General features: G+C 46.6%; 1 protein-coding gene across 1 annotated transcript in view; it reads left to right on the plus strand.

Annotated features, from left to right (window-relative positions):
• The first annotated feature begins 2,190 nt into the window (after positions 1-2,190).
• The window catches only part of LOC118535567 (uncharacterized), an 81,167-nt gene continuing 66,670 nt past the window's right edge, over positions 2,191-16,687 (plus strand). The window contains exon 1 of the mRNA XM_078063054.1: positions 2,191-2,343. Coding sequence (XP_077919180.1) covers positions 2,311-2,343 — 33 coding nt within the window. The 5' untranslated portion in view covers positions 2,191-2,310. The remainder of the gene's footprint in view (positions 2,344-16,687) is intronic.

Raw genomic sequence — 16,687 nt, forward strand, 5'->3', positions numbered from 1 at the left:
CCTGAGACATAACCCACCAAAAAGACTAACACACCAATATGCTCAATAAATGTTTATTGAAATAAAAAAAATGAGACACCGCTGCCTCCTTGTTCATCTTTACTACACTAGAAATGTTTTCTTAATTCTCTTTCTCTGTGTCTCCCTCAAATCTGGTATTTTTAAGTATCCACAAGGATTTTTAAGACATCACATTTGGAGACAAACCCTCAGGATAGCCAGGAACCCAGAATGCAGTCTGCTCACATCATTACCTTATTTTATAGGACAGAAGGTCCTTTGCTCACCTGCTATTGATATTTAAATTATCTCAATAATTAAAGATATGTATTCTCCCTGGTATTACTGGCACTTTTTATGGGTAACATTAATATCAGTAGCATTCAGGGACTTGCACATTTTGCAAATGTTTTGCAGAGATCATCTCAACTCTTCATGTAGATGCAGTCACAGCAATTAGAGGTGAAGTGATAATAACTTCCCAGAAGGAGATGAGATCACAGATACAGAGACCTCTATCTCAGGGCTCATATATTCATTTTCTACACGTGCATGGATACAACCATGACAGCCACTGTCCTGGCAGCAAGTGACAATTTGGTAAGTGCTATTTCCAGATAAGTGTCAAATTATAAGAATAGAACATTATGCAAATCATAAATATTATCTTGAAAATCAATTCTGCTTGTTTGGGTTGGGACATAAATACAAAGAGAGGCACTGGGATGGTTTCTGAGGGACCCAGAGACATGTCACCCTTGTCTACTTGCTTTAGGGTTACCTACTTTTCCGTGTTCTCTCTGATAGCCTGAGTTCATCTTTCATCTCTGACCAAACTGACTGATCCTCACAATACCCAGTCTGAAGCCTCCACTATGCATGAAGTGAAGATCAGTAAGAAGGTGTGTTTAACTTACAGCTACTGAGTATTCTTTTAGCATTTCTATAGCCATTATTGGCATACACATTTTTTTTTTTCATTTCCAGGCATAATTTGCTAATGGAAGTTGGTAGGAATATTTTTTTCAACCCTTTACTGATGTTTTCCCAGAGCTATCCTGCCACTATCTTTGAATGACTACATAATCATTATTAATGGTTTTCAGTGATTTTCATTTCACAACTTTTTCTGAGATAATTGCAGCTCCTCATACAGACACCCTCCCTGCAATAACAGTAGGAATGATAATAACTTCCCATCAAATGGACGAGATGTTGGTGTCCCAAAACCTTACCTCATGGTATCCCCTTTGCACATGTGCTCCCATATTGGGAACACTGTAGACACTGTCCTATTCCAAAATGACATTTGGTAAGTGGCTCTTTAAATAGTTGTCAGATTCCTAAAAGGGACTGATGTATCTAAGGCTATGGAGTAAGAAATAGGGATATAAAACCCATGTTCCTCAGAGTTGGACACGATCGCTGAGAGTCATTTTCTGTGGGAACCCCAAACAGAGTTCCACCCTTGTCCTCCTGCTTTACAGCAGCCCAACATCCCTTTTGTATCTTCTCTGTTCTGTCCCTGTGTGGAGTCTTTTTCTTGTGTTCTGGACCCAGCATACTGAAATTCACAAAACTGACTCTAACGTTTCAAGCTAGAGGCACTTGAAAGGAAAAAAGATAAACTATTAGGTGGATACATTTTGTGTCTGAATGGCTCTAGAACAGATTTATAGTCATTGGGAGCATCTGAAATAACACTGAGAATTCAGGAGAAGGCTAAGCTTCAAGAAGTCTGGAATGTCTCTAAACACAGGTGATCACTTGATCTTAGTCAAAAGGCCGAGAAGCGATAAAACACAGGTGATCAGTGCCAGACAACACTCCTCATAAATCTTAAGTGCAGCCCCTGAAAGGAGAGAAGGCCCTCCCCCACCCTCGGAAGCTGGAGACACCACCTCTCAGGATCTCTCCCTCTCAGTCCTTCCCCGTGGGTTTCCAGGTGAGCGACGACCAGCGCCAGGGCTTTTCAGCTGTGAGAACTACATTTCCCAGAGGGCGCTGCGCCGGTCGCCGTCGGCGTGTAGCTAACGGAGGCTCCTGAGAAGGGCAACTTCGCGCGTGCGCATCGCGTCGGGGCGGGACTTCGGCGTCCTCTTCGTGGCGGTTGTTTTGGCTGCTCTTAGGTCTGTTCGCTGAATCACACCCTCTGATGCGCCGGTGGAGACTGAGGTAACAGGACCGGGAAGGCGCGAGAGGAGGCGCTGTCCCCTGGGGTCCGCGGCTGGCGACGCCGCCCGGGCTGCCCTGCGCGGGGGCCGGGACGGGGACCGCGGGTCCGGGTGTCCGCTCCGCCCACCGAGTCCGATGGCGGCGGCCGCGCGCAGGGCCCCGGCTCAGGTGAGCGCTCGTCCCCCGGGCCCCCCCGCCGTCCCCCCACCCAGACCCCGAAGGCCCGAGCGCGGGGCGCCGGCTCGCGTCCCTGCGGCCCAGGCCCCGGTGTCCGGGACGGGGAGGCGGCGGCGGGCGGGGGCCCCGTGCGGGAGCGGGCTCGGGGCCGAGGGGGCTGCGGCGGGAGGACTCTGCCCTCAGGGGACAGCGCGTGAGGGGTCACGCCTGGACTGCGGGCCGAGGTGCCGGACCTTCGTTCCGAGGGCCCTGGAGGGTCGCGAACAGAAGAGAGACACAGTCAGTGTGAGGGTGTTCACAGCTTTCCAGAAGCGGCTCGAGGGAGTGAACAGGTTGGGATGGGGGTGATGAAGGCAAAGAGGCCCCGGAAGTGGAGTTCTTGTCCAGGGTCGCAGAGCTGGTGGCAGCACTGCAGACTGAAGCACAGAGGTCAGCCTGAGGTCACGGGGTTCCAGGGCTGGGTGAGACGCAGGGGAGCCTGGAGCCCATGGAACCCTGCCCCGGTCACCTGCCTCCCGCAGCTTTCCTCTTCATGCAGATTGTTACAAGTACAGAAGCACTTAGGGAACCGCGAGAGGTGAGGGAGTGGGTGGTGTTCCAGAACCTCACTGGTCCCGATCCCTCCCATGATCTTGGTGATTGTGGTGTCCTGGAACTCTTCACTTACCATTCTTCCGGGCCTTGGGCCTGGGGACTGGAACAGATTCTAAGCCAGGGTCCTCAGATCAGGCTAGAGGTTATATGGAGTGGTTCCTGTTGCTGGCAACCAATGGAGTGAGGTGTGGAGGAAGGTTGCCCCAGCAGAGGTACCAGTGTGTGCAGACCCTTGGAGGGGAGACTGAGCTGAATAAGGGAACCTCAGGGTCCTTTCTTGTGGGAACGGAGAGCAAGGGGGCAGGAGCCAGACCTGGATGGCACCCTGAGAAGTTGGGTGTCTATTTGTGGAGTGGCAGACATCATAAACACACGTGAAAGACAGAAGTGGTGGTGGGAACAGTGTAGAAGTGTGTGAGATGGCCACCATGTACAGACGGCCAAGGCTTCTGAGGGATGAGATGCACCTGCACGTGAGGCGGATGCAGAGCCATAGGGGTGGTGGAGGCAGTGAGGCCAGGACTGCTGCTTATTCAGTGCTCTGGGGTCACCCGGATTTTGTCATGACCTTGGTGTGTCAAGGGAGTTTCAGCCAGGCACGTGGATTAGCTCAGGGGCCCAGTGGTCGTGTAGGAGAATTGCTGGACCTGGGGTGGAAGGTCTCTGGCACTGGTTTTGAATGAGGGTTAGGAACAGAGGAAGGCTTGACAGGCGAGAGCCCATCGAGTGCAGCACAAGTGGAGGAGGGTCATGGGTGGTTGTGAGTGGCTGAGGTTGAAGCAAGGACTAGTCAGGCAGGGAGAGCTGTAGAGCAGGGTTCTGGGCTGCCTCTGCCACTGGAGATGGGGCAGTTCTGGATCCTGTTTGAATTGCCAGCACTCTATGCCATGTGCTGAATAACATGGAGCAAGGAGAACTGGGGGAGGGAGTGGGAACTGAAGGCCCGAGGGCCCTGGCATTGAGGACATCAGGGTGAAATGGGAGCCACACCCTTAGTTATGTCTGGGGGTTATGATCTGGGGGATCCTAGCAGAATTGCTTAACGAGAAAGAGTATTTCCCTGCAGGCCAGGCCCAGAGCTTAGGTATCGTCTAACTGCCCACCTGCCTGTGGCTGCTGTGGATGGATATAGTGATCAAAGGGACCAGGAGGAGAGAGTGGGCATCAGTGGCATCAGGGCATCTCTTCTCTGAGATGCGGAAATGAGGAGGTGGGTGAGCAGGGGAAGAATGAGTGGGTAGATGAACTTGGGGTCCTAGGAGAGAAGCTGATTATAGAATGAACCGTCCCATTATTGGCAGAGTTGTGTGACCTTTGAGGATGTGGCCGTGTACTTCTCCCAGGAGGAGTGGGGGCTCTTTGATGAGGCACAGAGGTTCCTGTACCACAATGTTATGCTAGAGAACTTTGCACTTACAACATCCATGGGTAAGGCCTTCATTTTCCTCTCAGTATCCTGAACTGTCTTTCTCTCTCTCCCAGAACCAAACCTTGGGCTTCTAACTTCCCACTTCCTTGGCATATGTGTTATGGGTGCCAGTGCTGAGCTGTGTGCCCTGTCCCATGCAATGCACTCCTCAAGCAGCCCTAACACCTGCGACCCCATAGTGTGCAGGGAAAGGTCTAGGAGTCTGGAGTCTGGCAACCACCCTAATGGACCTCACTTCATTCACTCTCTCCCTGGTGGGATGACTGTGTCCAGATCGATGGCACCTTGTGCCCCAGGTTTTGCCCCTTCTTTTTATTTTATTTATTTATTTGACAGAGAGAAAGCGTACAAGTGGGGAGAGGGAGAGGGAGAAGGAGGCTCCCCGCTGAGCAGGTAGCCTGATGCGGGGCTCGATCCCAGGACCCCGAGATCATGACTTGAGCCAAAGGCAGACACTTAACCGACTGAGCCACCCAGGTGCCCCTGCCCCTTCTTTTTTTTTTTTTTTAATTGAGATGTAATTGACATAACATTATGTTAGTTTCAGGTGTACACCATAATGATTTAATATTTATATATATTGCAGAATGCTTATCACATTACATCTGATTAGCATTCATCACCATACAGAGTTCCAAATATTTTTTTCTTGTCATGAGAACTTTTAAAGATTCCTTGTGATTGCCTATATCAGGAATTGTAAGCATTGTCATGGTCACTATTTACATGGTCCATAGACCTTTCTTTTTCTTTTCTTTTTTTTTTTTTAGATTTACTTATTTTAGAGAGAGCACATGCGCATGAGGGCATGAGCAGGAGGGGCAGAAGGAGAGGGAGAGAGAATCTCAAGCAGACTCCCCGCTGAGCATGGAACCCAACGCAGAGCTTGATCTCATGACCCTGAGATCTTGACCTGAGCAGAAACCAAGAGTCAGATGCTTAACTGACTACACCACCTAGGCGCCCCCTATGTGGTCCATAGACCTTTCTTGAAAGACCCTCTTTTGAGATTTTATTGTAATGTTCTTTCCTGTGGTCTAATGTTTCCTGAGTTGCTCTGGGCCGGTGCTGACCACTCACCTGTCCTGTCTTTCCCTAAGGACTTGCTTCATTCGGGTCCCATGTAGTTACACAACTGGGAGTCTGGGGAGCGCCCTGCTTGCTTCACAGGGTGAACATGACAGGATGGTCTCCGAGGAAGCCTGGCCCTGGTGAGTGGCAGCTGGTGGGGGGTGGGGGGCATGACATCAGGGCTGTGTTCCGAGCATACCAGGAACCTGCCCTGTGTCCACCAGTGTTTTGGTACATTGCCACTGGACACATCATTTACACTATTTTCTGCGTACTTGACACTTTTCTGATTCTGAGTGACATTTCATCTGTGACTTCCATTCCCTGGCCGTCCCCAGGTTTCTGACCTCCATGTATCATTTGTTCCTCTCCACTGCATGGTCTGCAGTTCTCCCACACGTAATGTGTTGTGAGGTATGCACATAGCCTTAAACCCAGATACTCAGTCCCACTTGTATTTCCCTCGGCCTGGACACAACCATCATTCTGTGTAGCGCGGACTTGTCCCCAGACAACAAGTTCCTGCTGAAGGCTGTTGGAGAGGAGTGAATCCGTGATTCTGCCTCCCCTCCCTGTGTTGCACCCCATACTTGTGCCCTTTGTCTCAAAAGGTCTCCCTCATTCTCATTTTTAGAGGCCCAGTACTGCAAAGCAGCCCTCCCTTCACATTGCTGCCTCATTCTGAAATTACTCCCATGGATTAAACATTTTATTTATTTATTTGAGAGAGAGAGTGAGAAACAGCATGAGAGGGGAGAGGGTCAAAGAGAGAAGCAGGCTCCCCGCTGAGCTGAGAGCCCAATGTGGGACTCGATCCCAGGACTCCGGGATTATGACCTGAGCCGAAGGCAGATGCTTAACCAGCTGAGCCACCCAGGCGCCCCTATAACACACATCCTTGATGGGACTTCACTCTCTGCAAAGTTAAAATATACTGTATCAGTATTTCTCCACTTTTCACATTGTTGGTTTGGAGCAGAGGATGAGGAAGTACCTTCTGAGCAGAGTGTTCCTGTTAGAAGGAGTATCACAGGTCAGGACTTCTAAGGCAGACTCATCAATCCAAAAGACTCATTTCTGTGAGAATTGTGTCCCAGTATTTTTTTTTAAAGATTTTATTTATTTTTTGACAGAAACACAGCGAGAGAGGAACACAAGCAGGGGGAGTGGGAGAGGGAGAAGCAGGCTTCCCGCTGAGCAGGGAGCCCAATGTGGGGCTTGATCCCAGGACCCTGGGACCATGACCTGACCCAAAGGCAGATGCTTAACTGACTGAGCCACCCAGGCGTCCCTGTGTCCCAGTATTGAAAGACGATTTGCACCCTTCTGAGCCAAGCAGCATATTCTGGGCAGAAGTCATACTTGGGTGGGGCATCCAGAGGCTTCTGGTTTGGTGCAAACCTTCACCAGTACCAAAAGCATGACAGTGGAGAGAAAATCTTCAGAATAGATGTGAACAGTGCCTTGTTTGTGATGAGCTGCAGATTCCATGTATCAGGGAAGCCCTTCACCTGTGGGGAGTGTGGAAGGGACTTTCCAGCTACCTCAGGCCTTCTCCAGCACCCGGACACTCCCAGCGGTGAGAAGCCACAGTGCAGCATTGAGTGTGGGGAGCCCTTTAACAGTGGAATAAGTCACAAGTGGATTGAATGCAGGACAGTTTTCAGTAGCACTCACATCCTTCACCACCAGTGACTCCACACTGGAGAAGGTCTTGATGAATTTAGCAAATGTGGAAAAGCCATCAGCTACAAATACAGACCTCTTCAGCACCAGCAAATTCACGCTGGGGAAAGGGCTTACGAGTGTAGTGAATGTGGGAGATGCTTTAGCCACAAAACCCGTCTCATCTGAGGAGTTCACGCTGGAGCAAAGCCTTACGAGTGCATAGAATGTGGCAGATCTTTTAGCCAGAAATCTGACCTCATTCAGCACTGGAGAGTTCACATACAACATGGTGAGTTTGGACATGTGTAAACACTTAGGAAACCATCATTGTTATCAGTGATGATGAGCATGTCCGTCACCTGCGTCTTTTCCTTATTCCCTTTTATAATCTCTCCTTGACCCTCCAGGCCACCTTTGATTTACATTCCTTTACAACTGATTGCATTTTCTAGAATTTTATGATTGATCATAAAGTGTTTACCCTTTTTTTCTGTTTTCTTGACACTGCTTTGAGATTCATAAATGGTGCTTATAGGACTATTTAATTCTTATGCTTTTTCTTTCATGTGTCGTCAACAATATTTATCCATTCATCAGTTTATGGGTATTTTGGTTATTTCCACTGTTCAGCTATTGGAAATCTGATGTGAAAATTTGTTTATAATTCTTTATATGGATATATGTTTAATTTTTCTTATATTAATGACTGATGCACTGTCTGAGTCATAGGGTAGGTAAATATTTAACTTTTTAAAAAATACTGCCAAACTGTAATCTAAAATGGTTGTGTCTTTTTGTACTCCCACCAGCAGTTGTGAGACTTCCAATTCCTTCACACCCTTGTCAATGCCTGGTAAGATGACTTTTTAATTTTACTGTTTTAAAATAAGCATTGGTATCTCATTCATTTTAGTTGCATTTCCTTATGGATTGATGATGTTGAGCATTATTTCATGTATTTGCCATCTATTTATCTTTTTTAAAATATTTTATTTATTTATTTGACAGAGAGAGAAAGAGCACAGCACAAGGAAGGGGAGCAGCAGGCAGAGGGAGAGTGAGAGGGAGAAGCAGGCTTCGCGCCGATCAGGGAGCCCGCTGTGGGACTCGATCCCAGGACCCTGGGATCATGACGTGAGCCAAAGGCAGACGCTTAACCAACTGAGCCACCCAGGCACCCCTCTATTTATCTTTTTTAATAAAATGCCTATTTTTCACTTCGGGCTAGTTTCTATTTTATGAAATTTGGTTATTTTCCCTTTAATAACACATAAGATGATGAAACAACAAAGACTTATGTTGGAATTTTATTTGTTCTTCAGTAATGTGAGCAACTTCTTTGTTGTGTGGAATAATTGTTTTTGAATACTGGAAGAATATTCTGTCATTTTTTTTCTTTAATTTTTCTTGGGGGCATGTGCAATGTAGTGGCTACCTATACCATTTAGTAGCATATTTTCCATCACTTTTCTAGGTGTAGACATTTGATATATTCAGCAATACAATAAATTAAGCCCTAGTTTGCAGCATTTGCCAACTTCCTTGGTATAAGTTCTCCCACGATGGCCAGTTTCAAACCGAAAACGAGGTTGGGACGAGTTGGCAGGAGCACACCGTTCTCTTCACCCTGTTGATACAGTAGCCAGAGATAACCTCAAGAACACGTATGATAAAACAGTGAATGACAAGGGAGTGATGCTGTTTGGGTATTTGTAATTTAAAGTTTGATATATAATTGACAAATGCACATATTTGAAATGTATATTTTGATGTTTTGAGTCATAAAAACTAAAGTTTCGGGGCGCCTGGGTGGCTCAGTCGTTAAGCGTCTGCCTTCGGCTCAGGTCATGATCCCAGAGTCCTGGGATCGAGCCCTGCATCGGGCTCCCTGCTCCGCGGGAAGCCTGCTTCTCCCTCTCCCACTCCCCCTGCTTGTGTTCCTGCTCTCGCTGTCTCTCTCTGTCAAATAAATAAAATCTTTAAAACAAACAAACAAACAAAAAACTAAAGTTTCCATGTGCCCTTTTTAAATTCGTTCTTCCCGCCATATAGAATTACTGATACGAGGACATACTCTATCATTTGAATTAGTAATGGCTACTTTCAAATATAAACAGAAGTGGAAAAGACTCTCATGGAGCCTCAGTCTTCCATCGTTTTTTATGGTCTTTCTGGTTTCATCTTCCTTTGTACATATCAGTGGGCTATTTTACCCATGAAACATAGACATCATGTTTTTCAATGCATACTAAAGAATGCTTTTCTAAAATGTAAGAGCTTTTTCATAATGCTAATAACTTTCTCCCAGAATAAAAATATTTTAAATTATGATAAATATGAAAAATTCAATGATGAATTTTATCAGTTTTCTCAAAAATGTGTTTGTTCTTTAAGGTAGACTAGTTACAGGGGCACCTGGGTGGCTCAGTCGTTAAGCAACTGTCTTCCGCTCAGGTCATGATCCCAGGGTCCTGGGATCGAGCCCCACATCGGGCTCCCTGCTCTGCGGGAAGCCTGCTTCTCCCTCTCCCACTCCCCCTGCTTGTGTTCCCTCTCGCTATGTCTCTCTGTCAAATAAATAAATAAAATCTTTAAAAAAAGGTAGACTAGTTACAATCAGGATACAAAATACGGGGCGCCTGGGTGGCTCAGTCGGTTGAGTGTCTACCTTCAGCTCGGGTCATGATACCATAGTCCTGGGACCGAGCACCACATCGGGCTCATGCTCGGTGGGGAGCCTGCTTCTCTTTCTCCCTCTGCCACTCCCTGTGCTTGTGCTCTCTTTCTTTCAAATAAATAAATAAAATCTTTTCTTAAAAAAAAAAGGGTACAAAATGTGTTTTGTGGGTCTGTTAACCTATAGGTGCTGTAGGAAACAGAACGCCACAACGACCACTGGTGCATGTTCATTCGGACTCTGAGATCTCTGAGAAAACTCGAGATTGCAGGGTTAAAAATAACCCGAAAGGATCAGCGTGAAATGCCCTTGGGACGTGTGTGGTCAGTTCTAAAGTACGCAGCAGAAGATGTTTAGTAGATAGGAAGCCAGCTGTAAACAGCACACTGGGCACTCCCCTCTTTGTTCCTTTATTCTGTTTTAAAGATTCTTACGTGCTTGACTAATCCTGTATACGTGGAGGAATGTGCCTTCCTACGCCCCTGCTGTAAATCATTAGAGATCTATATCGCTGTAGAAGGTATGTGAGAGGATGGAAAATAAACCTCGGCGCCTCGGGCAGTTTGCTCGGGGTCCCCTGTGCCTCGCTATGCTGTCGTCTCTTTTTCTCAGTTACTTCGCTGCCCCAGGTCCCCGACTCTCAGAGGTTGACAGGTGCCACTTATCTCTTTTTTAGTATTTACTTGTTGAAGTGATGAGCCATGTGTCCATTACAGTTTGCAGCGTTCTGGCTTTGGCTCCCTGTAGCTTGTAACATGCTGACCCTTCCCCCAGTTTCCTGTGCACTAGGTATCAGTGAGTGACGCGTCCCCGCAGGTGGGCGTCTGGTGGTGGCAGCACCTGGAAACACGTTCAGGTGTTCGAGGGGATGGATGCGTGGCGACGGCCTGCAGTGCAGCCTGGGGACACACACACACTCAGGTACAGGGAGCCCTGTGTGGCAGGCGTGTGATGCTGACTCCCCTCAGCACGTCCTGGGAGACCTGACGTGCACCCTGGGAGCGTGCGTGACGAGTGCGCGATGCCGACATCCTCAGCGTTGCGTGGACATGCATGCAGACACCATGTCCCCGACACTGATGGTGGAGACAGATGGGAGGCGCTCACAGCTGGTATATGTAGAACTCACTGGGGACCTGAGAGGTAGACATGAGGTCTTGACACCTCCTAGTAAGTACGGGGACACAAATTGCACAGACACTCCACAGGGACTCGGGACAGGCATGGTGTAGGGGCACTACTGAGTCTGGTGTGTGGGCCACGCAGTCATGGTACAGTCCCCCCGGACCAAGTACAGTGTGGCAGGGGCAGCCTGGTTTGGAAGGAACAGCCCTCTCCTCTGTCACTGCGGGTTTGAGTGCACTGATGGGGGCAGAGGCGGGGCCTTTATAGTCATCCCTGTTTCCTTAAGGCCTGGGCCACAGTCCTTAGGTAGGGGAGATGGTTTTAGAGGGCGTGCTGACATGGCATCAGGTGGCATAGGTGGGCATTCTGGGAGCCAGTCCTTCTTCCCTTCTCTTTCCTTCCTGATTGGCATCAGGAGAAAGTCTTGGTTTAGTGCTGACTCTGTATGCCCCCCCCTAAATATTACTGACTTCCCCTTTGGCAAACAGGGAGCAGTCCTAAGCAGGCCCCATGAGTTTGCTAGGATGTAATAGCATTATTTTGATTTTATTGTTGTGTTTTCATGGTAACCTATCCTTTATGGCAAGGAAAACTTTTTCCCATTTACCAGAAAGATGTAAAGACTACAATAATTTAAGAAAAATAAAATGTGTATCCGTTTAAAGAGAAGAAATTATTTTTCTTTAAGATCTATTTATTTTGGGAGAGTGAGTGAGTGAGTGGGGGGATGGGCAGAGGGAGAGGGAGAGAATTTCAAGCAGACTCCCTGCTGAGTGGGGAGCCTGATGCGTGGCTTGATCCCAGGACCCTGAGATTATGACTTGAGCCAAAATCAAGTTGGCTGCTCAACCAACTGAGCCACCCAGGCGCCCCTAGGGAAGAAATTATTAAAAAAAAAAACAAAAAAACAGAGCTAACATCCCCTGAACACCAACCACACGTCTGGCCTGTTCAGGGCCCCAGTAGTGCCTCACTCAGTTAATCTTCCCCGTACCTGTCACCTCAGCGGAGTAAGGAATATGTGCCCACCGCAGGAAGTGCCTCACATCTGAGCTCACACGCTGTAGGTGACATGCCTCTGGCTTCGGTGGTAAGGCTTCTTCAGGAATGTTGGAAGTGTTTGGAAATGCTGGGAGGTGGATGATACTTGGTGTCTGGGTAAATGTGTTTATTTTATTCAGTATAGATTAGTTTGCCTTTTTTAAAATTTCACATAAATCTAATCCTTACTCCTTGTGTGGCTTCTCTTATGTGGCACAGTTATTTTGGCATTTATCTCTGTGGTGTCATGAATAGTTAGGATTTTTTTTTTAATAGTATACTATATAGATATATATTTTATACTCTACAAATGTAACACCATTTGTTTATTCATTCATCTGTTAATTAACATTTGGATTGTTTTTCAGTTCTTGCTTTTTACAGATAAATCTGCCACAGATGTTTATGTGAAGTCTTCATGGAAATATGTTTCGTTTCTTTTGAGTTCATACCTAGGAGTAGAGTGTCTGAGTCAGGGGGTAGGTAGATATTTCTCTTATTAAGAAACTGCCAAACTGGGGCACCTGCGGGGTGGGTGGCTCTGTTAGGCATCTGCCTTTGGCTCAGGTCACAATGATCTTGGGCTCCCTGCTCAGTGGGGAGTCTGCTTTTCCCTCTCCCTCTGCCCCTGCTTGTACGCTTTCTCTCTGTCCTTTGCTGGTTGAGTAATCATTCCAGAGGGCAGTCTCCTATTTGTATGAAAATGAAGGAATCCAAATTATAATATCAATGACCTATTTTATAGTAGGATAGTAACAGAATAATTCACCATAAGCAAATTGGATTATTCTGTGAGTACAGTTCCATATAAGGATGGCAAAGTCAGAGATTTACTCCTGTTTCATTCAGATGCAAATGTACAATGGCCACTACCACACTATTACTACCCCCAAACAATAGGGCACGCAAATTAAAATAAAAACACTGTAAAGGAAAAACACTAAAGGATCTCATTTGTAGAGGATATAATTACCTTCTTTTTATATGTAGAGGATTAATTTAAAATGTAGTAGAATTAATGATACCCAAATATAAGAAAAACATACAAAATTAATAGTTTTCAGATATCTCAGCATTAATTAATATACATATATTTTAAATACCTATTTTACAACATCCTTACATATTCATAAAAACTTGAATAATGAGGAGAGAGTTATCCCAAATGTCTTTTTTCAGGAGGCTGGGCCTGTGGTGACAGTCACCACAATCAGAGGATGGGTGGTGGGGAATCAGCAGAACCCTAAGACATAATTTAAAATTCTCTGATCTCACCTCAAATTATCCAGTCACCTGGTGCAGTAATGACAGTGCCTGCTTGGGGAGTTGAGAATAACTCTGGAAAGCTTTCTGTCTCTTCTATCGATTAGCAGAAACAATAGTGATTAATAATGCTCTTCCAAGAAGCAGGGGGAAACATTAGTGAGAGAAACTTTCCTGTGATCTGTGGAGACTGAGAATCTCCCCAGAGGGGGGCAATAAATAGTGAGATCTGGGTCAGGAGATACTGCAGCCCAAGGAGATAGTCTAAGTGGACAATGTGCTTCCATGATAAGGTTTCTATCCGTATTTATTATTATTGTTATTATTTAAAGATTTTATTTATTTATTTGACAGAGAGATAGAGAGCACAGATAGGCAGAGTGGCAGGCAGAAGGAGAAGCAGGCTCTCTGCTGAGCAGGGAGCCTGATGCGGGGCTCGATCCCAGGGCCCTGGGATCATGACCTGAGCTGAAGGCAGACGCTTAACCGACTGAGCCACCCAGGCGCCCCCAAATTTATTATTAATATTAACGATTCTTCAGACCTCAGAGAAGCATCCTTATTCATGATGTGGGCAGAGAAATAACATCTTACAAAAGAACCAGAAAATGAGTTGTGGATAGATAAGGAGGAAAAGGAAGACTGGGAGAGTATAGATTGGATTTCAAGAAAAGAAAGAGCCTAAAAGCATCCAAAGATACTAGAGTGGCTACTTTTAAAAGACCTGGAAGTGACCATTGCATTTAGTGACCGTAAGCTTTAGCTGACCATGCTGACAGCAGTCCTGGAGGACCTACAGGCCGGAGCCCGTGGGTCGTAGGGGGCAGCCTGCCATGAGACAGGGACAGACTAGATACCCGCTTTTAGCTCTGAAAGGAACAGACATGGGGCGCCTGGGTGGCTCAGTTAAGCGTCTGCCTTCGACTCAGGTCACGATCCCAGGGAGCCTGCTTTTCTCTCTCCCTCTGCCTGCTGCTCCCCCTGCTTGTGCTCTTTCTCTCTCTGTCAAATAAATAAATAAAATCTTTAAAAAAAAATAAAGGAGAATACATGAAAACTTCCTCTCCCTTAAGTCCTCCCGTACAACTAATTGAAGTACACAAGAAATGAAGACAGAAAAAAATGGTCAACTCTTCAACTCACCAGTCAACATTACTTTGTCAGTGTAGGAGTCAGAGAATGTCAGTCATTTGGTTAACACCTTGCAATGTTCCCTAGCTTTTCTGAGAAAAGGCAGAATCCTTGCGGAGTCCTGGGGAGCCTCACTGGCCTTGGTGCCATGTTGCCTCTCTAAGCTCTTCTCTGACGAGCTCCTTCCGCTCTCCTGGTTCCATGTGCATGGCTGCCGGCTTTGCTGGGTCACGACTGCTGCCTCTTCCCTCCGCTTTCATCTCACCTCCCCACTATCCACGTGAGCCTCCCGCCGCATCTCTTTTCTTTTCTTTTTTTTTTTTTTTTAATATATTTTTATTTATTTATTTGACAGAGAGAGACACAGTGAGAGAGGGAACACAAGCAGGGGGAGTGGGAGAGGGAGGGGCAGGCCTCCCGCCGAGCGGAGAGCCAGACGCGGGGCTCGATCCCAGGACCCTGGGATCATGACCTGAGCTGAAGGCAGACGCTTAACGACTGAGCCACCCAGGCGCCCCCCGCATCTCTTTTCAACTCTTGCCTCACAGTAAGGCCTCTCCTTATATCTCATCCTGTCCGCACCCCTACCCTACTCTTTCCCCTGTTTTTTTTTTTTTTTTTTAAGATTTTACTTATCTGACAGAGAGCACAAGTAGGGGGAGTGGTGGGCAGAGGGAGAAGGAGCCTCCCCTCTGGGCAAGGACCCCCAAAGCGGGACTTGATCCCAGGACCCTGGGATCATGACCTGAGCGGAAGGCAGACGCTTAACCAACTGAGCCACCCAGGCGCCCCTCCCCTAACTGGTTTGGTGCTGGTTTTCTGGCTTTCTTCCATGATCTTTCTCATACACTGAGAATAATGGGTGACAGGTTATGTGCTTCATGGATTTGTTGATTGAAACAGTGCCTAAAGTTTTCTCCACTTTCTACAGGTTCGTCTCTAACACTCTGGCAGTTCCTTCTCATTTCCCCCTCATTGTTCTGCTCTTCAAGGTGGTTACTGCACATGGTTCTCTGAAATAAAACGTGATCCTAGTTGGGAGACACACCCTCAGGTTGGCCGCAAACACAGCTGCCCCTGTCCCAAGTCTCTCCGGATAAAGTAAGTGGTACTTACTACAGCATACAGGAATGTAAACCCTTCTCAAACCTCCTTCTGGGATCATCTTAAGTCCCTGTACAGGCATGGTCAGTACAGTTATAGATGGGATGAAAATTACTTCCCAGCAAGGGGGCTGACCTCATGGTGGGCCAAACCATTCTCCTGAGGATAAAATGCCCCCTTTTCATTTGTGCTCTGTGACCATGACGGCCGCTGTCCCCCCAAGGAAATGTAATTTGGTAAATAGACCTTCTCTTTAGGCAAAGCACAGAAATAGAATATTTACTAGAAAGCCTAATATTCCTGACACTAATATAGCACTGTATGTTAATTATACTGGAATTGAAAAAGGAAAGGAAAAAAGAAAACCTAATAAATAGTGTGTGGAAATTTAATGATCTTGTTTCTCCTGAGGTTGCAATATGAGCCCTGATAAATATAGGTAGGAGGCATATTTTCCAAGTGTTCCTCAAATGTTTAGTCCTCATCTTCCTGTCCAGGGGTGCATGAGATTTAACCTCTGTCTTCTCTGTTATTGCTGCATCTGGAGTCTTCCTAAGTAAATACACTGAACTCAAAGTCTTCGTCCTCTTACATCTAAGCAAATGTTAATTCTATTTTAGAGACTAGATTGTACAGGCAGGAAAGCCAATCTGTGCCAGTTCAATCTGTTTTTGTTATAGAAATTCTTTAGTATGTAAAATTTTTATCCTGTTAGATCAGATTATGGAAACTTGTTTTAATTTAGTTATATACACATAAGATGCACAATTTATTTAATCGCCTTTTAATTTTTCTCCCCCTGCATCTAGGGGTCTGTTTTCAAATCAGTAAGTAATTAAGAACTAGCATTATGCTCGCAGCACTTGCATTTGCTTAGTACCTGGGGTGTAAAGTTCTTTTCCCCCCCCCTCCATCTTAGGCCCATGTCCCCTAGAGCGGCATGCTTTTTTTTTTCCCCTGAGGCTTTGCTCCTGTCTTTGGTTGATAAGCTGAAAGTGGGAGGAGAAAGGGCCCTGGTCTATCCAGGCAGTAGCCTCCCCTGGTCAGGCCCCAACTACAGGATAATCAGCCGTTTTTTGCCTTTTTTCTTTTTCTTTCTTTTCTTTTCCCTCTTCTCTTAGCAAAACCTTTTAGAATGGCTCTTATCTGTAGGCAGCTAATTGTTACACCCCCCCCCCCCCCCCCGCCCCCGTGGGCTGTCCATCTGACCATCTCTCCAAGTGGTGTTCTCC

The sequence above is a fragment of the Halichoerus grypus genome, chromosome 15 (genome assembly GCF_964656455.1).
Source record: "Halichoerus grypus chromosome 15, mHalGry1.hap1.1, whole genome shotgun sequence".
In the NCBI taxonomy this organism is placed as follows: domain Eukaryota; kingdom Metazoa; phylum Chordata; class Mammalia; order Carnivora; family Phocidae; genus Halichoerus; species Halichoerus grypus.